The 25,727-nt window shown below is 43.0% G+C and overlaps 1 protein-coding gene across 1 annotated transcript in view; it reads right to left on the bottom strand.

Moving 5' to 3' along the window:
• Window positions 1-25,727, bottom strand: part of LOC124622999 (ras association domain-containing protein 10-like) — a 1,089,376-nt gene that overhangs the window by 7,741 nt on the left and 1,055,908 nt on the right. Inside the window, exons 6-7 of the mRNA XM_047148789.1 lie at window positions 18,356-18,642; window positions 7,683-7,897 (exon numbers count right to left, since the gene is read on the bottom strand). Of these exons, the coding sequence (XP_047004745.1) occupies window positions 7,683-7,897; window positions 18,356-18,608 (468 nt within the window). The 5' untranslated portion in view covers window positions 18,609-18,642. The remainder of the gene's footprint in view (window positions 1-7,682; window positions 7,898-18,355; window positions 18,643-25,727) is intronic.

The raw sequence follows: 25,727 nt of genomic DNA, 5'->3' as shown, positions 1-25,727 counted from the left end.
TGGTCAAAAGTTATTTAAACATAACTGTGTAAAACGTATGTTTCTGACACGAGTATAATAATAATGATGATGATAATAATAATAATAATAAACACTTATGCCCGAACTGCCCGTTTCCGAGCCAAAAATATCCTTTGAGAATGGGAACAGTTACCCCAAAATATAATACCAAGCGAAGTAAGCGAATGAAAAGAATCAAAGTAGGCTGCTTTCAGAGTCGAACGATCACTTACTTCAGATACCGTCCGAATAGGAAAAATGGCAACTTTAAGTCTTTTAACAAGACCCTGAACGTTTACTAATTATCTGAACACTTAGAAATTTGAACTGTTCATTATCACTAATCATATGCCCATTCTGTGAAATTAAAACTTCGGGTTTTGTTGAATTGTGTATTAGAAACTGTAAAAACTGAGTCTTCGGGCATGACCGGCACTATTTGAAACAGAACCAATGTTGCACACCATATCCTTTACTACCAGGCTAGTGCCATCAGCAGACAGTAATATTTTAGAATTACCTGTAATACTAGAAGGCCGGCCGCGTTGGCCGTGCGTTTCTAGGCGCTTCAGTCTGGAACAGCGCGACTGCTACGGTCGCAGGTTCCTGCCTCGGGCATGGATGTGTGTGATGTCCTTAGGTTAGTTAGGTTTAAGTAGTTCTAAGTCTATGGGAGTGATGATCGCGGATGTTAAGTCCCATAGTCCTCAGAGCCATTTGAACCATTTGAATGCTAGAAGGCATGTCATTTATATAAATAAGGAACAGGAGTCCCCAGCACTGATCCCTGGGGCACTCCCACATTTGACCTTGCACCACTCAGACCCCACATCACACCCATCTCAACACTGTGAATAATGACCTTTTGCTGTCTCTTGTTAAAGTAAGAGGTGAGCCAATTGTGAGCTACTCCAACTTCTGGAGCAATATTAAGTGACCAACACAATCAAACGCATTAGATATGTAGAAAAAAGATGCCTAGCGTTCGAAAACTTTTCTTGAATCCATCCAGTACCTCACAGAGAAAAGAGAATATAGTATTTTCAGTTGTCAAGTCACTTCCAAAGCCGCGCTGTGCATTTGATATCAAATTATGTGGTACAGAATGAGCAATTACCCTTACAGATAGAGCCTTTTCAATAACTTTAGCAAACACTGATGGCCGGCTGGAGTGGCCGAGCGGTTCTAGGCGCTACAGTCTGGAACCGCGTGGCCGCTACGGTCGCAGGTTCGAATCCTGCCTCGGGCATGAATGTGTGTGATGTCCTTAGGTTAGTTAGGTTTAAGTAGTTCTAAGTTCTAGGGGACTGATGACCACCGAAGTTAAGTCCCATAGTGCTCAGAGCCATTGGAACCAAACACTGATGGCATAGAAATAAGTCTGAAATGCTTTTAGTGCATACAACAGCATTCTTTCATTTCCATAGCGCGAATATCAGTGACTGAAGTCATCTATGCTAAAGAGTAACGGCTTGGTCATTTCCTGAACTGACCAAATGACCATGCAGAGAGAACTGAAATGTTAAAAGACTTCACAAACAACGGAAGACAGAGCTAACCGTGCAGGCTGCTGTCTGTCGATCTGATGCTCCCTAGCAGCTGTTTTAGCGACCTCACGCATGCATCGACCTGGAAGACGGGGTGGGGTCGGAGATTTACGGCGGGGGTCTTCTCTCGCGTTGATGACTCGGCCGCCTCATGCGGTCGCGATCAAGTTTTCTTCTTTGTGTCGCCGAGGTGGTAGTGATATATTTAGGTTGTAATACGACTAGTACGATATCACGACACTATGGGCAATGTAGTGAACTTCTCTACCGTTCAGTATCGTCCTTACTACCTACGGTCAGCTGTTTGTTCAGTTCTCCAGTCGTGTTTATCACCTTTCGGCGTTGTCTGTTCATGTCCTCTGTCCTAAGAGTTTATTCAGTAGAGACAGTTATACTTTGACAGTACAGTACACGGCAGATAGTGTAAGTGATTTTGAATTGTTCTACCTGCTGTCACATTATTTGTTAACTCATTTTAAAATGGGAATGTTTAACCACAGGTTCTACGAGCACCAGATTAGACTTGTCGCCGGTGGCTTGCAACTCATATGCAATTGTCTGTATGCTTTTGCAGGGAGAGAAAAAGGCTTGTGTGTTCCTGGTCTATTTTGTGTCGTGCTTTCTGCAATCGGCCATAGCTCGGCGGAGACTGGTTCCACTGTAAAGTGCGAGTAGGGATTAGATACGTATGCGTTGCGTGCGCGTTGGTAACCCAACGGTTACAATTCTTCCTACGGTCGGTACCCACAAGCTGTGTCAGAGCGGCTCTGTAGTAAGTAACAATGGGATATGTGTTCCTCGTTTGTTGCGATCGCGCGTTTGGGACTATGCTATAGCTCCACTGCGAGTGACTCCACTGTGACGTGCGATAAGTAACGAGGTACACATGTGCCGTGTGCTTTTGCTAGTTCAACCTCTTGAAACGTAGGGAAGTCCAGCTTTGACTGTCTGGTGTGTTATATTAGCTTAAGACTGTGGCTACTATTTGAGATCTAGTTGATTCTGTCCTTAGTGATATGGCATGAGTAGTGTTTTCTGACGGGAAATAGTTTCCTTGTTTCCGAGAGGATGACCAGAAAGTATCGCGTATGTGTACTGCGCGCAATACCAGTAACTAAACTGAGACTGGAAGTACCACTGTTCGTTATACGTCTAATTCGTGGCGTGATCTGTGAATACGTTGTTTGTGACAGCTGCGTCTGACACAGTATCATATTTATCTGGTTGTATTTTAGTTCGCTATGATGTTTTTGTTCCTTCCTTGTTTAATGGTGTTACCGTCACATTTCCTTATATTGGTTTCCTGTCTTTCCGTTGTAATTTGGGGATGACTTTTCTATGATGTGCGGTCTCAAAACTGCTGTTGTGCATTGAGTGCTTTTAAAATGCGAGGGCCTTGTGGCGTTGTGTGATCATGTTTTATGGTTGTCCATGTGCTCGGTTTATCTTATGTGCGTCTCCATAGTTATTTAGCTCACCTCCTGTAGTACGAAAGAACCAACGGAATGTGTTTGTTGTCGCCGTCGACTACCTCTCTGTGGCGGTCTTTCACAAAGCCCTACACCAACACTTATTCTCACTTGGTAGTGACTGAGTAGCCTAAGGCGCACTGTTATAGCACGTGTGATTCTAAGTTATGGCCAGTGCTTGTTTAGCTTTAGAAGGGTTACGTCACCGCCTTGAAGTGAAGTCCTAGTTTAAGTTACGGCTAGTGCTTGTAAGAGCACTCACAAGGGCTACTGACATAATCTTAAGTGGCGCCAAGCTAATTAAGGCACTAATTGCGATTTTACTACTTTGAGTAACCTTGGGTGAAGCTTAGAGCGGCCGCTGTTTGCTTGTTATATGTACTAATATAGATTACTAAGTGAGCACGTAGAGTAAAGTTAGCTATATTACTGTTTGATGGTGAATGCTCATTTGCATTCACTTTGTGTTTTTTTATGTTCACAATTTACCGTAACCAGATTTTCATTACTGCATTTCCAGTTTAAATTTATGGCAATGTACAATAGTAAATGTCAAGAAGTCTGAACTTGATGTTTTTCGATTAAATTTTATGGCAATTCTTAAGTAATGTTTTGCACTTTGGCTCCTTTCTTTAATGTCATCGGTGAGTGGTGATTTTTCTTGTAGTGTGACAGTCACTTATCCAGTTCTCGGTGACAGGGCTTTCCCTGCGTCTTGCTCCTTCGGCAGCTGATGTGGTGCCACCCATGCCGAGCCGGTACTCTCCATATGGGTCCGTCCTTGCTTCCGGTACCTGGTCGCTGAAGGGACATCTGGCGTTTACATGGGTGCCGCATCCAGCAAATGATGCAGTTTTAGAAGCCGACCTCCTGTGGACCTAGACGCAGTTCATCATGTAAGAAGTTTTCTACTTCATATGCTCACAGTCTCGGATTTTCGGCTTGGAAAGTAATTTCGATAGTTTTCTTCCTAAAGGAGATCGCCATGTCACTGTAATGAGCTTGTAATAAGCGTCTCGCGCTTGCGTGAAGTAAACAAACTGGCGTACGCCACTAGACCGGCGGGACGGCAAGCACGCGTCCTCGCCGGTCCGTCGCTGACGGCCAACTGCTTAGTAGGCAGTTGTGTTAACTCACCACTGCATCACCCGGACAGTGTTGATCGCAACTGCGGAAACTATCTCAGCACGCTTCTCGGCCGACACACACTCCCATCTAGTGCCACCTATCTGTAGTCCCTGTCCGTGTCGTCCATGCTCGCTACTCAGAGATTCCTGTAGGAGGTCGGACGTATTTCAGCATCTGCAGTGGAGAAGGTGGTTTCGTTTCCCTTCGAGGCGAATCAATTATATGAATGTGTGGTGTCTGTTCTTTTGGATGCGTCCAAAAGGACATACATTACACATTCATATAATTTCCATATGTCTTTCTTGCATTCACAGCGCCAGATTTACACCTGGTGGTCAAAATTGGAACTAATCTTTTTCCGGTCTAAGGCGCTGCAGTCATGGGCTCTGCGGCTGGTCCCGGCGGAGGTTCGAGTCCTCCCTCGCCCATGGGTGTGTGTGTTTGTCCTTAGGATAATTTAGGTTAAGTAGTGTGTAAGCTTAGGGACTGATGACCTTAGCAGTTAAGTCCCATAAGATTTCACACACACACACACACACACACACACACACACACACACACAAATCTTATCAGCATAAATTGGTTCCACATTAACGAATATTTACGAAGTTTTGCTGCCATAGGATAATTACCACCGACACTGGACCTCTGTGAGTAGGTGCACTTTAATTATAACCACTTAGTACTAATTTATGTACGTTACCAATTAAGAATATCAGTACGTAGGCGGTCCAGTGTGCCACACCACAATATCAGTACTGGATCTAGAGCTAAAGAGTTTGACGAACACTGACCTAGGGTAAGGGGACTGTGGAATACACATAGAAGAGCACGCTTGCAATTTACCATTTGATGTTACGGAAATGAAGCTAAAGGCATTGTTATTCTTTGCTGCTTCCTGAGGAGTGGAAAACCTGCTTCTGCATTTAATGTGTCCTTCGTATCGATGGAACATTAATGTGTGAAATTCATTCCAATGAAAATAAAAATAAATAAATAAACAAAAAAATAAATAAACAACATTAAAGAATCAGAAATAGCAGAAAGAAACCGTTTTAAAAACAAAATACTAAATTTGGAAGGCTTTCAAAGCAGAATAAATAAAAAATCGGGCACAACATGGACAGAAGAAAGGAAGAGACTTCATGGGGAGAAAATGAGGGAATACTGGAAGAATGGGAAACAACAAAAAAGGAGGAAGAGGAACTGAAGTTGTTAACATGATCCTAGTTGGTCAATACGACTGTAAAAAAAAAAAAAAAATAACGTCACATCACCGCCAGCAAGAAAGACGCACCAAATCACACAAACAAAAATAGATATAGAAAAATTAACAAACCAGCAAGAACAAATAACACAAATAGAAACTTTAATAGAGGAAGGAGACCTTGAAAAAGCAACGGACCAAATAGAAGACCTCCTAAAAAATTCTGTGATACAAACAAACCCAAAAACAAGGACGGCAAAAAGATGGTTCGATGCTGAATGCTACAGCAAAAGGAACACTGTTCTAAGAACGCTCCACAGATTAAGAAACCAGCACAACGAGGAAACATACAAACTATATGCAGAAGAGAGGAGAATCTACAAAAAAACTAATAGAAGGGAAGAAAAAAGAATACATAGAAAGAGAGGCAAAAAGAGAGGCGGTTGAAGCAGAGAAAGACCCATACATAACAGAAAGACCAAGGAAAGTGGCTCATCCACCAAATATAGACATGAAGGAATGGGAAGACCACTTCAGTAAGATACTGAACAAACGAGGAATCAAAACACCCCCAAAGAAAGAGAAACAACATCAGACTAAGGAAAAAGACAATGTACGGGAACCTCTAAATGAAGAAGAAGTAAAGAAGTAATAAAAGAACTGAAGAACAAGAAAGCAGAAGAATCTGATAATATATACGATGAACATATAAAAGATGCGAAAGAGGCCCTCCAACACCTATGGATGAAACTAATTAACAAATGCCTGGAACTTGGAAGGATTCCGACACAATGGAGACACTCGACAATAAAAGTTCTCTACAAAGGTAGAGGAGACCCAACGGGCTCAAACAAGTACGGAGGCATAGCCCTCGACAGTACTCAGTTCAAGATGTTTTCAAAGATAACTACACAAAAAATCAAAGCCTCTGTGGACAGTCATCTCCCAGAACGATAAATGGGTTTCAGATCTGGAAGATCAACATTTACGGCAGTGAGGCTTCGTCTAAACAACATCGACGAAGCGCTACAAAAGAAACAAATGTTCTACACAGTGTTCATAGACTTTACGAAAGCCTTTGACCTACTGGAAAGAGACCTCATAGTCCGAAAACTGGAAAACACAATGGGAGAAGATAAGCGCATGGGCAAGAATAATCAAGAGAATCCTCGAATACAACTTAATCACAATATCAGACAACCTCTCTTTTTCGAACCTCATTCTGCAATCGAACGGCGTCTTACAGGGTGACCCAATGAGCCCTTTGCTGTACATTCTTGCCACTGAAGAAGTACTCCGAATTGGAGAAAATGAAGAAGTGTATATGTATATGCATACGCTGACAACAAAGCCGTAGGTTCAACAGATATACAGAAGCTGCAGAAAATCATTGAGAAAATGGACAAATGGTGGAGTGAACACAAACTACACATAAATATAACAAAGACAGAAATTGTGATTTTCAGAAAAGGAGGCAAAACACCCAAGAATGCGGAAATCAACTCAGAGGACAAAAAATAAAAACCTCATCAGACTTTAAATACCTAGGGGTGACACTGCAACCAACAGCCAAATGTTTCACAAAACATACAACAGAACGTGCAGCCCAAGCAATAATAGCAATACAGGACATCAAAAAAATCCGTCTACTCAGTCTAGAAACAGCCACGGAATTATTCAATGCAAAAATCTTGCCAATCCTGGCCCATGGGATGGAGGTTATATGGGACCTCCTGACAGAAAAAAATCTAGAAACAATAGAAAAGGTGAAATCGACTTATCTAAAAAGAGCACTAGGTCTCTCAAAGACAACAAGATCTAGACTAGTGTACCTGCTAGCGAGAGAGACATTCCTAACCGAAGACATAAAACTGCGATATATGATGCCACACACCAGGGCTTCCAGAAAGCAACTGAAGATCATGGAGGACAAACGAGAAAAAGTATGGCCGGAGTTCTATGGCACCGAAGCAATGACGAGCTGCTCATGGACAGCACCAAACTTCGAGCTGCGACATGTCGTAACTAGACTTTCTATTCACTGCTTTCAGCATCTAATTTGTAAGAACAAAACTTATCATGACTCAACCATAACATGTGTATGTTAACTGTGTCTCGAAGCCTGTGAACGATATCACATAGAACTATGCAGTAAAAGAGTGAAATCGATAAATGAATATGCAAAAATGTAAATGTAAAAGTTAAGCAAAGTAATTGTATATAGCTATTTGGTTGCAATTTTATTAAATAAATTAATGTGTGAAATTGACAAAAACGTCATATACAGATAGCTAACAAGACTGGAAGCAGTTTATTTCTATTCCTACCCACCTGCCCCTGCGCGTCGCCCCAGGCGCTCCACAGCTTGAGCAGGCGCGAGCTGCCGTCGAGTCGGCGCTCCACGCGGCCCCAGCGCTCCGCGATGACGTAGTCCCTGGGGCTGGCGCCCAGCGCCTCCACCACGTCATCGCAGGTGGTGCGCCGGCCGACGCCCGCCACCCACACCACGCGGGGACCCAGCCACACCGGCAGCCTCGCATCCGCACCTGTGCCACAGAGTTGCTACTTGTGTCCACATATCTGTCGTCGTTCGTTTCAAACAGGCTAATTAGCTGGAATATAATTACATGAGCCAGCAAACTGAAAACCTTAAAGGCGAAATAAAATTGCTATAAGTTTTACTGTCGGTTCGGCAATTGACAGATGATTTCATTGTCTCTCGACAAATGACTAACAGCTGATAGTGAGTTGTTGCATCACAGAACAAGTAGCTGCGTCAGTGCGAAGACTGCCACCTAGTTGTTAAATCGTACCTCATTGGAACAGTGATATGTTTTTTTGAGTATTGGAGTAAGGCACCATAGAGGCATTTATGACGTTGCTCTCGATAATGTAAGGAAGATGTGAGAAAGATGAGGGATCTGACGATCTAGAAAAAGCACTCGACAAAGTGACATTATGCAAGACGTTCAATTTTTTGAAAAAATTAAAATAAGCTATAGGGAAAGACGGCGGGTAATACAAAATTTGTACAAGAATCAAGAGCGAACAACAAGATTGGAAGACCGAGAACAAACTCCTCAGATTAGTAATGGTGTAAGACAGGGATGCAGTCTTTCGTCCCTACTGTTAAATCGGTATATCGAAGAAGGAGTGACCGAAATAGAGAAAGATTCAAGAGTGGGATTAAAATTCAGCTGAAAGGATATTGATACTACTATATAAAGACAAGTCGCTCTTTAACATTGTTACTAAAAATTTCGAAAAGCTGTTCACCGATTTACTTCACATGTGTAAATGATACCCTAGAAAACATTTGGACAGCCATAGATTATTTATTTTTTAACATATATAATTTGTAAGTATACACATATCGTGACCGATTTACTTCAAATTTTTACTTGAAACTAGTAATCATTCAGACGGACATAGCCTACATCTTTTTTAAATATACGTGTTATATAAATGTATATATCTGTTCTATACTTCTATATACATCCAAGTCATGAAAAGTTCTTAACCGATTCCCTTCAAATCTTCTACACGATTCCTAAGCATTAATACAGAAATACACTGAAATGTTTTATATAGCAATATATAGGTTTTCTGTTAAAAACGACTACGAGAAACAAAGTGTTATACAGTGCACTGAGACTGCGCGATTTTGTATTCTATCTCGTAGTCAGTTTTAACTTCGATAGCAGAGAATTCAAACCATTGGAATAAACTTCTCCAATACGCGGCACGCGAGCCGCCTGCGGCCCAAAGCAAGTATCAGTGCGATCCAAGAAGTGAGCATCCATGACATGATCAGATTTGTAATTGAGTATTTTCAAATTGAAACTCCCACCACACGACGGTATTCTCTCTTTGGTCCATCTCGTTCTTTTTTTCAGCGATTATTGTTAGTGTTAAGTGTATTATGTGCGGCTCAAAACTACACGTCTTCCTCCAATGTAGCCGAAGTTAAGCTAAAATTGGCCACTCATATATATATATAACAATAATATTGTATACACAACAATTTGCTGTTCTTCCTCGCAGTTTTAACAGAAAACAGGGAAGTTGTGTTTATCGCTAACTTTATAATCCCACCCACTCACTGACTAGAGCTATGCCAAATACTTTCATTGAAGCTACTATCCTCACAGATCCAAGAACTACACAGATATGTCTGTCATACTTGGCATACAATGATCCAAACCGATTTAACCCATTTATTTTAAGCGACTTCAATTTCAAGTCAAGGTCTAGTTTGCAGCAACAATAAACGATTCTCAATATCAGTGAAAGAGGGGGGAGGGGAGGGGGAGGGGATAGACAGAGAGGGGGGAGAGGACATGGAAGAGAGAGAGGAAAAGGAAGAGGAGGGGGAGATTGGAGAGAGAGAGAGAGAGAGTTGGGAGGAAATGGACAGGATGAGATTGAGCAGGTGATGGACAGAGAGGTAGAGGGGGAGGATATGAAGAAAGGGGGAAAAGGAGATGAACAAAGAGAGAGAGGAGGAGGCGATTAGCACGTATATCCAATTCCAATGCAAACTTAACGTTGTGAGGCACTACCGGGTTCGCTAGTCAATGATAAAATTCGCTGAAAATATTGCTGTCCTTAGTGAAGTGTAAAAGAATTACTGGATCTGTTGAATGGAATGAACCGTCTAATGAGTATAGAATACGGATTGCGAGTAGACAGGAAAAAGACAAAGGGAATGCGACGTAGCAGAAATGAGAACATTGACAAAATTAAAATCAAAATTGGTGATAACGGACAAAGTTAAGGACTCTACAGCCTTACAAGCAAAACAACCCATGCAGCACGAAGTACGGAGGGATACAAAGAAGACTAATACAGGCATTGACAACGTTCCTGGCCAACAGAGGTGTACTGCTATCAAACGTAGAACTTAATTTGGGAAAGAAAGTTATGGCTGGAGCACAACACTGTATGGTAGTGAATCATGGGCAGGGGGAAAACTGGTACAGAAGAGAGGAGAAGTGATTGAGATGTAGTGCTACAGAAGAATGTTGAAAATTATGTGGACTCATGACATAAGGAGTAAGGAGGTTCTCCGCAGAATCGTCAAAGGAAGCAATACATTGAAAATATTTACATCTATGTCGATACGCCGCAAGCCACCTGACGGTGTGGCAGAGAATACTTCTGCTTCCACTAACTGATCCCCCCCTTCCCTGTCCTAGCCGGCCGAAGTGGCCGTGCGGTTAAAGGCGCTGCAGTCTGGAACCGCAAGACCGCTACGGTCGTAGGTTCGAATCCTGCCTCGGGCATGGATGTTTGTGATGTCCTTAGGTTAGTTAGGTTTAACTAGTTCTAAGTTCTAGGGGACTAATGACCTCAGCAGTTGAGTCCCATAGTGCTCAGAGCCATTTTTTCCCTGTCCTATTCGCTTTAATTTCTCGAATTTTCTCGTTGTGATCAGTTCGCGAGACGTACTTTGGAAGAAGTAATGTAGTTCCCGACCCGTCCCGGAAAGTGCTCTCTCGAAATTTTAATAGTATAACTACCCGTGATGCACAATTCCTACCTTGTAGCGTCTGCTATTGGACTTTGTTAAGCGTCTCTGTAACGCTCTCGCGTCGACTAAGCGATCCCGCGAGGAAACGCCTCGCTATTCGTTGGATCTTCTCGACCCGCTCTATCACAAAAGCTGGCAAGGGTCCCAATAATCAGTCGGAAAAGTGCCTTGTAAGCCTTTTCTTTAGTAGATGAATTACATTTCCTGAAGATTATTCCTATGAATCTCAGTCTGGCATCAAGCTTTTCCTAGTATTTATTTTATGTGGTTACTCTACTTAAGGCCGCTCCGGATAGATATTCATAGATATTTTAACAGCGTATATTGCTTCCAGCTATTTTCATCAACAGTGTAGCTGTTCAGTGGTGGACTTCTTTTCTTATGTATGGGCAATATGATACATTTGTTTACGTTCAGTGTCAACTGCCAGTCTCTGCACGATTATCAACCTTACGTACATCCTTCTGCAAATCGTTAGAATATTCTGGCTTTATACTTTCTTATAGACAACCGCATTGTCTGTCAACAGCGTTAAAGAGCTTCCGACGCATTCTACCAGATCATTTATATTATCGTACGTTGTAAATAGCAAGGATCCTCCCACACGTCCTTGAGGTACTCCGAGATTACCTTTACATCTGTCGATTTTGTTCCGTTAAGAACGAAGTGTTGGATTCTGTCTGCAAGGAAGTCTTGAATCCAGTCACAAATTTGGTACGATGCTCCATAAGCCCGTGTTTTTATTATTTTTATTTAATAAACAGCAATGTGGGACAGGGTCAAATGCCTTCCTGAAGTCGAGAAACACAGCATCAACCTGAGCACCTACATTAACAGCTTCTGTCAGTATGAATACATACGATGGTCATAATTTTGCTTTACCGTAATACATGCTAGAAGCCCTTCCACATATTCTTTTGCGCCATGAAAGTGTGCCTACTGTCTCGTGTGTCACGAATAGAAGACAGATCACTTCGTGAGTAAAAGTACCGTAAAACAAGGGGAATAATTTGGGAATACTCATATCAGTTTTGCATTTACGTAAATATCTAACCGGTATGAACAGCTTTCACATGTTATTTGACTGCTAAATTGAGGGATTATGGCGTCGATGTCTGTGGATTTTTCAGGTCAAGATGATGGATTTGTGGACAGAAATGTTACAGGAAACCTGGGTGCACTACCATCAGCTTGAAACGAAAGGATGAGCAGGGAAAGGAACCGTAGCTCTTCATCAAAATTAAAAAATCAGCTTTCAACCATCGGCAGGATAAGTTTGCTCACTCTCATTATGGTTGAAAAAGAGGTAACCTTACACAGAACGCCGAACTCACTCACCAGACCTCGTTCCGAGCAACTTTCCTGTGGCGTAAAGTAACACATAGAAGTGATGAAGAGGCATAAACTGCGGTGCACGCGTGGCAGCATTCGCAACCAAAAGAATTCTTCATACGCCGTACCCATGCACTTCCGAAGCAGTGCAAAACATGCATTTCACATCATGGGGACTACGCTGAAAAACGATGTGGCAGTAATTTTTCTTTATTACATCATTTACCAAATAATAATTAAGGTTTCCATCTGTAACAGTAAAACATGTCAAAAGAATCACGAAATAGTTTTATGAACCTGTATCCCAATTTAAATTCGTTAAACAGGTGAACGTGAACCCCACCGACAAAAATTTGGACGCTGTTCAGGGATATTTTCGATGTATTTTGGTATGAAGGACCTATGTTCTGTGGTGGCATATTACAAAATAATTGCACATTGTTTGGTTTCTAAACTCATGTACCTTGAACGATGGCGAAACTGAAGGGTTCCGTCGACTTTCACATTATCGATATTTGAGATGCAAATTATATAGAGTGACATGTAGATCGAATTAATTTTATTCGAAAATAGTGTATTCCTTTATTTTAATAAAGATTATCCGATATTGAGTGCCAATACATGAAGTAATTGTAGTTCCTTGATTTCTTGAGAATTATGTTTGGCTGGGCCGGCAATTTCAATTTTTAGCGATCAGTGTCGTCAGACCGCGGAAACGGATCAGTGTGCTAATAACGTAGTAACATATCTACCGTTTCCTCGTCTTGATCCCAGTCAACCTTAGTTTCTGGTAGCTGTTTCATGTTCCTGTGATAATTTGTTAATGAAAAGGATGTTCTTAAACATGTTCCTGTTGTACTACTGCTCTCGTTTTACATGAGGATTCATAATAAACAAAATGACCTTATGGTAACTTTGACTTTCATTACGTACTAGTCTCATCTGGTCACGAAATTAAATTACAGTGTCACTATTCCACGGCCCTTTTGAGGTATGTAGGGCCACAATTTAGCGTTAATAAAAAAACTCTGCACAACAAATGATAATACTTACAGTCTTCGTTGGGCATCTACATACCGATTCAGATTAATTACCTAAAGGCGTAGGCGTAGTACAAGCCTAACCAGCTGTCTCCAAAAAAGGTAGTGCATAGTTCTGTAAATATTCTCCATAGGACACGACGAGCCTTAATGTCTGTGTAGCATTCATGAGCTGTTGACTGAGGATGTCCACTACGACAATGTCTTCAATGTTTTGTATCTAATTTATTTTAGTCATCAGTCTTCTGACTGGCTTGATGGAGTCCGTCATGAACTCCTCTCATATGCCAATGTCTTCATCTCTGAGAACCACTTTCCCCCAACGTCCTCATATATTTATTAGATGTATTCCAATCTCTGTCTTCTCCTGCAATTTGTACCTCCACTGGACCTTATGGTAGCAAGGAAGTTATAGGACACACGTCGTATCACCATCTCCCCTTTGATTGTCACTGTTTTCCACGTGTTCGTCTGCTCACTAGTTCTGTGTAGAATCTCGTTTCTGATTTTACCAGTCCACCTAATTTTCAACACTCTGCTATAGTATCACATCTCAAACGCTTTGATACTCTTCTCTTCCCTTTTCCCCGCATTTCATGTTTGACTTTTAGACAATACTGTTGTCCAAAAGTACCTTCTCAGATATCTATTCCTCAGTTTGATGCTAGTGGATTTCTTCTGACCAGGAATGCCCTCCTTGTCTTGACTAGTATACTTGTTATCTTATTTCCTTCGTCCGTCATGTGTTATTTTGCTTCCAAAGCTACAGAACTCCTTCACTTAGCCTACTTCGTAGTCCTCAATTATTATGTTAAGTTGATCACTAATTTAATTTCTGCTACTGGTTATTACTTTTATTATTTTCTGTTTACGCTCAGTCCATTCAGCACGTCCTGCAATTCTTCCGCTGATTCGCTGAGGACAACACTGTGGAAGTTCGTGCAACCGCAGACATATCACTATCCACTCCCCAGCCGTTAAATACGGCCGTCACATCAGCCATGGTTTGACCAATGACAATGCGATTTCACTCATGTCTTTTTTTTAATTTCAGTAATTACTTCTTCGACGCATAGATTAAACATTTGGAACGAAAGGGGTGCAGTCTTTCGTCCTTACTGTTCAATCTGTACATCAAAAAATTAAGACAGAAATAAAAGAAAGATTCAAGAGTGCGATTAAAATTCAAGGTGAAAGGACATCAACGATAAGATTCGCTGATGACATTCCTATCCTTTGTGAAAGTGAAGAACTGTTGAATAAAATGAGTCTATTGAGTACAGAATGTGGATTGAGAGTAAACCGAAAAAAGACGAAATTAATAAGAAGTAGCACAAATGAAAGCATCGAGAAGCTTAACATCAGGATTGGGGATCACAAAGTAGATGAAGTTAATGAATTCTGGTACCTAGGCAGCAAATAACCCATGACGGACAGGGAAATAAGGACATAAAAAACAGACTAGCATCGCAAAAACGGCATTCACGGCCAAAAGCAGTCTGCTAATATCAAACATAAGCCTCAACTTGAAGAAGAAACTTCTTAGAATGTACGTTTAGAGCACAGCAGTGTATAGTAGTGAAACATGGGCTGTGGAAAACCGTAACAGAAGAGAGTCGAAGCATTTGAGATATGGTGCTACAGAAGAATGTTGAAAATTAGGTAGACTGATAAGGTAACGAATAAGAAGATTCTTCGCAGAATCGGCGTGGAAAGGAACGTATGAAAAACAACGAGAAGAAGAAGGGACAGGATGATAGATCTGTCAAGACGTCATAGAACAACTTCTGTGGTACTAGAGGGATCTGTAGAGAGTAAAAACTGTAGAGGAAGAGAAAGATTGTAATACATCTAGCAAATAATCATGCACGTAGGTTGCAAGTGCGACTCTGAGACAGAAAGATTGGCACGGGAGAGAAATTTGCTGCGCACCGCATCAAACCATACATTCAGAAGACTGATGACTCGGGAAAGAAACCAGCACTTCGGTCTTACTGTTCTGTTATGCTTTAACGACGTAAAGAAAATGGTTTCCGTTTTAAAGAACGGAATGTATTGTTTGATCTGACGATATTACTGTTTATGTTCGTAAGCATTAACATTTTTATAGATTGTATTATATTTTAACTGAAGATGACAGCCTCATCTCTAAGCCCCGCATCTAACTTACGATCTTGTTAAGAATTTTATCTGACTGTCCCTAATATTAATATTTTATCAAGGTATGTGGTCAGTTCTTAGCGTTATTTGTAAAATATTCATAAACCTATGAACACTGGTACAACATGTTTTCGAAAATGATCAGTTGCCCGTTTATCCGCAGGCGCATCCCCGTTACTAATAACTAGGCGCATTCCCAAAGTAAGGTCCGATCGGTGTCGAAATGGAAACCACAATGGAAATCCGATAAAGCTTTGCTTGGGTGTGTTGGACAGTGTCTCTAGTATGCCCGTTGATCGAGTCACGTCTGTCTTTTCAGTTCTGAGCGTACAGTCAGCTCGTAAAGATGCCTAAAAAACTGTCTTTCGCCAAGTATGAGTGCCCGTGAGAGATTTAGCTTGATCTGATGCAGCCCACACAACGTAACCGTCATGCATTTCCTTCTTCGTGACAGTTTTGGCCGCACTCAGCGGGGGCAATGAGGACGTCCCTGCAGCTTTTTCGATGGGAAGTGTTTGATCGCCCTCCATACAGCCCAGACTTTGCTCCCTCTAATTTTCATCTCTGCTGACATGAACCGCTGGCTATGAAGTCAACGCTTTGGCACAGACAACGAACTGCAGACCAGGAAAGAGAATCGGCGAAAAGTGCAGGAGGCTGCCTTCTATAACGAGGGTATTGCAAAGTTGGTACAACGCCACGACAAATGTCTCAGACGGAGCGGCGACTATGTTGCTGGAAGGTGTGGCTAACTACGAGGGTTGTCCAGAATGTAAGTTCGGATCGGTCGCGAAATGGAAACCACAGTGAAAACCAAAAACGTTTTATTTACAACAGTTAGGTACACCTTCCATCTACTTCTCTATGTAGTCGCCTCTCCAACTTTAAGTTTTGTCGCAGTGTTGTATCAGCTTTCCAATATCCTCGTTTTAGAAGGCAGCCACCTGTTCTTTTGGCCAGTTATTTGCACTGGTCTGCAGCTCGTTGTCTGTGAAAAAATTTGTCTTTATAGCCAGCGGTTCTTGTGAGCAGAGATGAGACACAGGGGGAGCCAATTATGGACCGTCTTGTGGGTGATCAAACACTTCTCATCGGAAACGCTGCAGGAGCGTCTTCATTGCCCCTGCAGTGTGCGGCCAAGAATTTGCGTGAAGAAGGAACTGCTCGACAGTTGTGTTATATGGGCTGCATGACATAGGCGAAATCTCTAAGCAGGCCCTCATACTTGGCAGGAGACGCTATTCCCTACGCATTTTTACGTGCTCTACACTCAAAGCTGAAAAGAGCGACGCGACACGATCGACGGGCATACCAGAGACACTGCCCAACACATCTGTGGAAAGATTTTCCGGATTTTCCCAGTGATTTCCATTTCGCGACCGATCGGAACTTACTTTCTGGACAACCCTCATATTTTAAATAAAACACTTTTGATTTTCACTGTGGTTTCCATTTCTACATCTACATCTACATCAATACTCCGCAAGCCACCTGACGGTGTGTGGCGGAGGGTACCTTGAGTACCTCTATCGGTTCTCCCTTCTATTCCAGTCTCGTATGGTTCGTGGAAAGAAGGATTGTCGGTATGCATCTGTGTGGGCTCTGATCTCTCTGATTTTATCCTCATGGTCTCTTCGCAAGATATACGTAGGAGGGAGCAATTTACTGCTTGACTCTTCGGTGAAGGTATGTTCTCGAAACTTCAACAAAAGCCCGTACCGAGCTACTGAGCGTCTCTCCTGCAGAGTCTTCCACTGGAGTTTATCTATCATCTCCGTAACGCTTTCGCATTACTAAATGATCCTGTAACGAAGCGCTCTGCTCTCCATTGGATCTTTGCTATCTCTTCTATCAACCCTATCTGGTACGGATCCCACACTGCTGAGCAGTATTCAAGCAGTGGGCGAACAAGCGCACTGTAACCTACTTCCTTTGTTTTCGGATTGCATTTCCTTAGGATTCTTCCAATGAATCTCAGTCTGACATCTGCTTTACCAACGATCAACTTTGTATGATCATTCCATTTTAAATCACTCCTAATGCGTACTCCCAGATAATTTATGGAATTAACTGCTTCCAGTTGCTGACCTGCTATTTCGTAGCTAAATGATAAGGGATCTATCTTTCTACGTATTCGCAGCACATTACACTTGTCTACATTGAGATTCAATTGCCATTCCCTGCACCATGCGTCAATTCGCTGCAGATCCTCCTGCATTTCAGTACGATTTTCCATTGTTACAACCTCTCGATATACCACAGCATCATCCGCAAAAAGCCTCAGTGAACTTCCGATGTCATCCACAAGGTCATTTATGTACATTGCGAATAGCAACAGTCCTACGACACTCCCCAGCGGAACACCTGAAATCGCTCTTACTTCGGAAGACTTCTCTCCATTGAGAATGACATGCTGTGTTCTGTTATCTAGGAACTCTTCAATCCAATCACACAATTGGTGTGATAGTCCATATGCTCTTACTTTGTTCATTAAACGACTGTGGGGAACTGTATAGAACGCCTTGCGGAAGTCAAGAAACACGGCATGTACCTGGGAACCCGTGTCTATGGTCCTCTGAGCCTCGTGGACGAATAGCGCGAGCTGGATTTCACACGACCGTCTTTTACGAAACCCATGCTGATTCCTGCAGAGTAGATTTCTAGTCTCCAGAAAAGTCATTATACTCGAACATAATACGTGTTCCAAAATTCTACAACTGATTGACGTTAGAGATCTAGGTCTATAGTTCTGCACATCTGTTCGACGTCCCTTCTTGAAAACGGGGATGACCTGTGCCCTTTTCCAATCCTTTGGAACGCTACGCTCTTCTAGAGATCTATCGGGCCTTAGTTTCGAAATACGCCTCGTGTTTTCGGATAGTCGCTGTTTTACAGTAACACGTTGTCGATGGGAGGACAGAAGACAGAGTGAGACTCACAGTCATCTGCACCAGGCATGCGGACGGTGATGGGTGCTGAGGTGGTGCTGGACGCCGACGGCGCGTCCGAAGACTCGCTGGGCGGGCCAGTCTTCCTGGCAGGGGCAGCGGCAGGAGCGGCGCTGCACGGCGCTGCGGGAGGCTGCATCGGCTGCTGGTGCGGGGGGTGGCGGTGGCGAGCGGCCTGGTGCTGGTGCTGCAGGCCCTGGCCCGGCTGGTGGTGCGCCGGCTGCTGTTGCTGCCATTTCAACATGGCCGCGGCGGCGTCCCCCGCGCGGCATGTGTCTCTGTAATGGCACCAGCAAGCTGTCTTAGCGCGACTGCCTTTCATAACAAACAACTACGTTACTATCAACACAAGGTTAGACCAAGCATTTTTGTAGCCAGCCTCTGCTTGGAAAGTGTACAGTGCGTATAACTAGAGTACTTGCCAAACGAGAAGGTGGGATTGTGATTCTAGAGAGAGAGAGAGAGAGAGAGAGAGAGTCACTGAGGAAACCTATAGCCAGCATCTACCTCTGTTCTGCACCACACGCTCCCGCTGTTTTATATCCTGGTAACCAGCGTACTCTACATGGGGGGTAATTAAGCCTAACGGCTAGAGTAGCGCCTGAGAGCTAGGCAACCCCTACTGGATCTTTCAGGCAGTGTTTGCCTCCCTGCAGGCGTTAGTGCTTCCGCAAGGTAGAATGGTGTCGGAAGTTTCAGACAGGTATATTTCTACATCTACATCTACATTTATACTCCTCAAGCCACCCAACGGTGTGTGGTGGAGGACACTTTACGTGCCACTGTCATTAACTCCCTTTCCTGTTCCAGTCGCGTATGGTTTGCGGGAAGAACGACTGCCGGAAAGCCTCCGTGCGCGCTCGAATCTGTCTAATTTTAAATTCGTGATCTCCTCGGGAGTTATAAGTAGGGGGAAGCTATATATTCGATACCTCATCCAGAAACACACCCTCTCGAAACTTGGACAGCAAGCTACACCGCGATGCAGATCGCCTCTCTTGCAGAGTCTGCCACTTGAATTTGCTAAACATCTCCGTAACGCTATCACGCTTACCAAATAACCCCGTGACGAAACGCGCCGCTCTTCTTTGGATCTTCTCTATCTCCTCTGTCAACTCGACCTGGTACGGATCCCATACTGATGAGCAATACTCAAGTATAGGCTGAACGAGTGTTTTGTAAGCCACCTCCTTTGTTGATGGACTACATTTTCTAAGGACTCTCCCAATGAATCTCAATCTGGCACCCGCCTTCCAACAATTAATTTTATATGATCATTCCACTTCAAATCGTTCCGCAAGCATACTCCCAGATATTTTACAGAAGTAACTGCTACCAGTGATTGTTCTGCTATCATATAATCATACAATAAAGGATCCTTTTTTCTATGTATTCGCAATACATTACATTTATCTATGTTAAGGGTCAGTTGCCACTCTCTGCACCAAGTGCCTATCCGCTGTAGATCTTCCTGCATTTCGCTGCAATTTTCTAATGCTACAACTTCTCTGTATACTACAGCATCATCCGCGAAAAGCCGCATGGAACTTCCGACACTATCCACTAGGTCATTTACATATATTGTGAAAAGCAATGGTCCCATAACAATCCACTGTGGCATGCCAGAAGTTACTTTTACGTCTGTAGACGTCTCTCCATTGAGAACAACATGCTGTGTTCTGTTTGCTAAAAACTCTTCAGTCCAGCCACACAGCTGATCTGATATTCCGTAGGCTCTTACTTTGTTTATCAGGCGACAGTGCGGGACTGTATCGAACGCCTTCCGGAAGTAAAGGAAAATGGCATCTACCTGGGAGCCTGTATCTATTATTTTCTGGGTCTCATGAACAAATAAAGCGAGTTGGGTCTCACACGATCGCTGTTTCCGGAATCCATGTGAATTCCTACAGAATAGATTCTGGGTTTCCAGAAATGACATGATACGCGAGCAAACGGGCTCGATGACACTCAGAGTGTTGACTAGCTAGGGTTTTTCACGCACATCTTAATGCTGCACCACCCCCTCCCTCCGCGTGACTAAGCCATAGGAGGGGGAGAAAAAGTTGGGATAAAGATGCATACGTATCCTCTCCTGCCACGGATCAAGTTCAAATTTCGTCGAATGGCGTTGAGCTATCCCTAGTGATTTCCACAAGTATAGGAGAGCAAAAATTGCGGTCGTGGTGCCCTCCAAAGTAGATAGGTCGCTTTCAACGCAGCTGCAGCCCCACAGTGTCCTTAGAAAAGGGTTTAAGCGTCCAAGGGTGTCAGCAATTTTAACGGTTGTGGAGAACGTCACCCTGTTGGTCATCGCTTTGCGAACTATCGTTTTCGACCGTAAAAGGGGTCGTTTAATTGCCGCTCCTTAAGTCACCCTCTGAGAGAATTTTGTGCCAATTGTGAGCGGCGGTGCGCACGGAATGTTTTCCTTGGCCGCTCATAAGAAAACCGCGTGATTTCAAAGTTAGGCGTCGTGGTTCTAACTGCCGTCACAGAGGCGTCTAAAGAAGGGATAGAAAGTGGATAAGAGAAAGTGTGACGACCTTCTCGTCGTCTGACACGTCCACGGTGGCGCTGGGCGGAATTGTCGTGAAGTTTGGTGCCAATGTGACATCACTGACCTACCCTTCCCCGTCACATGAACTTCTGAGACGTGGCCTTCGCACGTGCCGACATCTTGCTCATTGAAACGTTGGCAAGCCCGAGGGTGACGTCGCAGGGAGCTGCATTTTTGTACCATGAGAAGGTTGACCCAAATTTCAAACTTATACGTCGCAGTGGGTGCCAAGTACGGGATTTCGAAAAACTGATCCTTTAATTCTGTTGTAGAGTGTAGTAATAAATGAATGTATTCCCATACTTAGGGAAAGCGTAAGGATCTACATCTACATGATTACTCTGCGATTTACATTTAAGTGCCTGGCAGAGTACTCTTTGAACCGCCTTCGGACTATTTCCCTACCGTTCCATTTTTGAACAGCGCATGGGAAAAATGGACACCTAAATCTTTCTCGCAAGAGCTTCCCTTATTTTATTACTATTATTATTCCTCCCTGTGTAGGCTGGCGGCAACAAAATATTTTCACATTTAGAGGAGATAGTTACGGATTGAAATGTCGTGAAAAGATTTCGCCACAACGAGAAACGCCGTCGTTTTAACGATTGCCACCGCAACTCGTTTACCATATTCGAGACACTCCTTCTCCCTATTTCGCGATAGTACAAAACGAAATGCTCTTCATTGGACTTTTTAGATGTCTTCTGTCAATCTATCTGGTGAGCGAGCAGCACTCTTGCGGAGGACAGACGAGTGTCTTCAGTAGAGCTGTTGCATCCTCTAAATGTTCTAAAAATAAAACGCAGTTTGTATTCTCAACAATATTAGTTATGTGAGCTGTCCAGTTTAAGTTGTTCGTAATTGAAATTCCTGAGTATTTCGTTGAACTGACAACCTTCAGATGTTTATGATTTATACTGTAAACAAAATTTAACGGATTTATTTTCGTATTCATGTGAATGACCTCGCACTTTCCCTTATTCAGAGCTAACTGCCATTTTCCGCACCAAACAGACATCGTGTCTAAGTCACTTTGCAATTGGTTTTGATCTTCTGATTACTTTACTAGACGATAAATGGCAGCACCACCTGCAGACAATCTAAGAGAGTTGCTCAGATTGTCTCCTAAGTCGTTCATAGAGGTATATTAGGAAATGCGGGCAACCTATAACGCTTCCTTTGGGAATACCAGATATCGGTTCTGTTTTACTCGATGACTCCCCGTAAATTACTACGAACTGTGACCTTTCTGCAGAAAATCACGAATCCAATCTCACAACTGAATCTATACTTATAGGCACGCAATTTTATTAGACGTCTCTTGTGCGCAACGGTGTCAGAAGCCTTATCGAAATGTAGAAATTTGGTATCAATGACGGATTCACTGTCGATATGTCTCATTAGTTCGCAGTTCTGGACAATGTTCCAGTGGACGTAGTTTCTCGTTGCCTTCCTCCGATCTGTTATGAGGTGTCAAGCGTATATGTGTCTCGTGTGGATGAATGTAATGAGGGCTTGTACTGTGTAGTGTTGGATTTGTTTTGTTACGGATCAAGGGTAGGAAGAGGGTGAAACCCTGCGCCGGCACGCAGCCTGCTCCTCTCTAATACTATCACGGGGGCCGGCGAGCATCACACAGACATCCAACGGACAGATCGCCGTCAACATCATCGTATGACCTACCTTTGTGACACACTGAAGAGAGGCTGTAAATTTAAACCAAAGCATTGGCTCAAAGACTGCTGCCCATGAACCTAACGTCACCACTTCTCCTCCCCTTGCCCTTCAAAAATTGACACTGAAAATTTTCCATCACTATGAATCTAACTGGCTTACCTCAGAGTCGAGCACAGTCACCGCATAGGCGCGCGTTGACGACCTCGGCTACGAAGGCGGGTGAAATGTGTGATATAGAAATGAATGGAAAAAAATATAGGTCTTACTTTAAACACGTCTTAAATTTTAATGCAAATATCACTAGGGATAAAATGACACTTTCCCGCTGTTCTATCGGTATCAAATACTCCAGATATAAAAGTCGTGAGTCTGTACAGGTACTTCGAATCCACGCTTTCTGTTTTATGGTAATCAGTTCAATGTACCTTCAGAAAATTATAAGACTTCTCGGTTAACTACACAGAGTTTTTCAAACTAAGCTTCCGATGTGTCTAAAACGGGAATTTCCCAAGCGGTGTTCACTGCCTGCTATGACTTGCAGCAGTGACCTCGACTTTCAATGGGAAACCTTTAAAAAAACTGAGGGTAGACGACGTAATGTTGACATTAAAGAGAATGTGCAGGAGTTGGGTAGGACATGTAGCCAAGCGAACGTATGATAGATGCAGCTGGCCCCAGTGGTAAGAAATCTCCGTATTGAAGAGCAACGTCTATGAGTGTAGCTGAAGTCAGTAATAGGCGGGAAGACATGGAGGATGCCAAGTTTCAGCACTGGCTGTCAAATGATTCTGATGAAACTGTACGTAGCTGTCAACAATCATTAATCACCGATATAATCCAAGCTACGGCGGAAGTTAAAACCGATAAGTGAATCAAGCAGAAGACAAGGTCGGGAGTTCAAATTCCCTGTAACATGTAGAACGGCCACCAGAGTGCATTGGTGTGTGTGTGTTTAGTGCTGTTATCAGGCCTGGTAGGATATATAAGAGACGTGAACAGCGCCAGATGTTGAGTGATCACAGTAAAGAACAAGGAAATGCCGCGTACTCGTATGGGACAGCATTATCAGCAATTGAGAGAGTCTTCGTCTGGCAGGCTGGTCGAATTGTGTAATACCGAAATATTGTGGAAATTCGGATGTGACATTGTCCGGATGTTGTACTGCATGGGAACGTGAAGACCAGCATATTTGTAATTAAGGTTCCAGCCGAGACGTCTAGCCAACTTAAGACAGGATCGCTGTATTGTGCACCACAGACTTTGTGCAGTTCAGACCTGTGCCTGCCAACCTAGAACAAGCAATGGACTACATGCACCATTGATCGGAGACTAGCAGCAGCTAGACTAGAGAATTACCGCCACATACGTAGGCTGCCATTAGAACCACAACACAAACGGCTGCGTTTGGAGTGGTGCGTAGACCAGAAAGCATGCACTGCTGATGAAAGGCTTCGCGCTGAGTTCAGTGATGAATCACAGTCCTAATTAATCTGGATGACTATCACCGGCGAGAATGGGGGCGATCTGGTGAGAGATCATTTTCTTCCCATGTACTGGCGAGGAACAGCGGTGTTACTCTTAGCGTCATGGTGTGGGGAGCCATCATTGATGACGGATAGTAGTGACTGAAGGAACTCTGGCAGCACTACGGAACGTCATGGAAACTCTGCATCCTCATGCGTTACCACTAGTGCGTGTTCAAAGCTACCTCCTGCCAAGTTTTTCTTTTTTTTTCCAGGCTTCGCTGTATTCAAATTTGTGTCTGTGTGGTGTTGTAACGTCCATTTTCAATATGGAGGTGTAAGGAACAGACCTATAATTAAAGATGATTCTGCACAACTCTTCTGTTAACAACCGAAAGTAAGTGACTTTCGAATGGAAAGCGCAAACGTTTGATGACAAGGTGACAAGTCAACCGAATCCTCCACCGGAAAACACGTCTGGTGTGTCATACACGGTATTAGTGACAGAACGTGCGTCATATGATAGGATTCACGCCTGGTGAATGAGTCACATATGCCTCCTTGTGTTCGTACGAATGCTAATGTGATCACTCCTAAGGAAATGATGAAAGCCGGCTGGAGTAACCGAGCGGTTCTTGGAGCTACGGTCTGGAACCGCGCGATCGCTACGGTCGCAGGTTCGAATCCTGCCTCGGGCATGGACGTGTGTGATGTCCTTAGGTTGGTTAGGTTTAGGTAGTTCTAAGTTCTAGGGGACTGATGACCTCAGAAGTTAAGTCCCATAGTGCTCACAGCCATTTTTTTGAAATGATGAAAACATAATAGTTTGTCACATAAGTTGCAACAAATAAACGCAACAGTTTCACAATCACACAATTTCTCTGTGTTCTATCAAAACAGATGTTGTTAACTTTTTGAAGTCGCGTTCACTTTTGGGGAGTTTTGACTCCTGAATTCCCTTGCTGTATCATAGTTCCCAACCGTTTATTTGTTGTTTTCATTTCTGTGAAAAGTCTATTTGTTATCTCACTGCTCTCACTATTCATCACATTTACTTCCGACGGTAATGTATTCTTTCCACAAGACTCATATTCTATAATCAGTGTATTGTATGACAACTGCCAAGAATACAGAAAGAGAAAAATAAATTCAGTGACTGGGAGGACAGTTCATAATGTTCTGAAAAAAATAAATAAAACTAAGTGGTACGAGAAAGTTTTGAACAGGGCTCGGCTGCTTTACAGTCCAACACCGTGACCACTTACTCTTCTACTTCGCTAGAAGTTGTACTTGTTTCTATTTTGCTTTTTTTCCACAGTTCAATATACCATCTTCGTATTTTCGTGCTTGATCTGTGTTCAGTTTTTGACGGGCTCTCCACAGTGCCATCTTACTGACAAATCTGAAGGCAGCCGGGTGCGATGGGAAATTTCTATTGTTTGTAGATTTTACCACTAAAATCACTGTAATCACCACCAAAATCACTGAAATGACATCACATACCCGAAAACTAGTGGAGTTGCATTTCGTTACCTTCTCTCTTCTGGATGCTTCATTTGCTTTTGTCAGGCATTATATTTATATCGTTAACTCATAAAAAAGTCTGCTTTTCCAAGAAATTCATGAGGCGACTTGTATTTAAATATTACAGTAAATGATATTATTG

Source organism: Schistocerca americana, chromosome 7, assembly GCF_021461395.2.
Source record: "Schistocerca americana isolate TAMUIC-IGC-003095 chromosome 7, iqSchAmer2.1, whole genome shotgun sequence".
Classification (NCBI taxonomy): Eukaryota; Metazoa; Arthropoda; class Insecta; order Orthoptera; family Acrididae; genus Schistocerca; species Schistocerca americana.
Note: the sequence above shows the minus strand (reverse complement) of the source record. Positions and strands in the feature narration are given on the sequence as shown.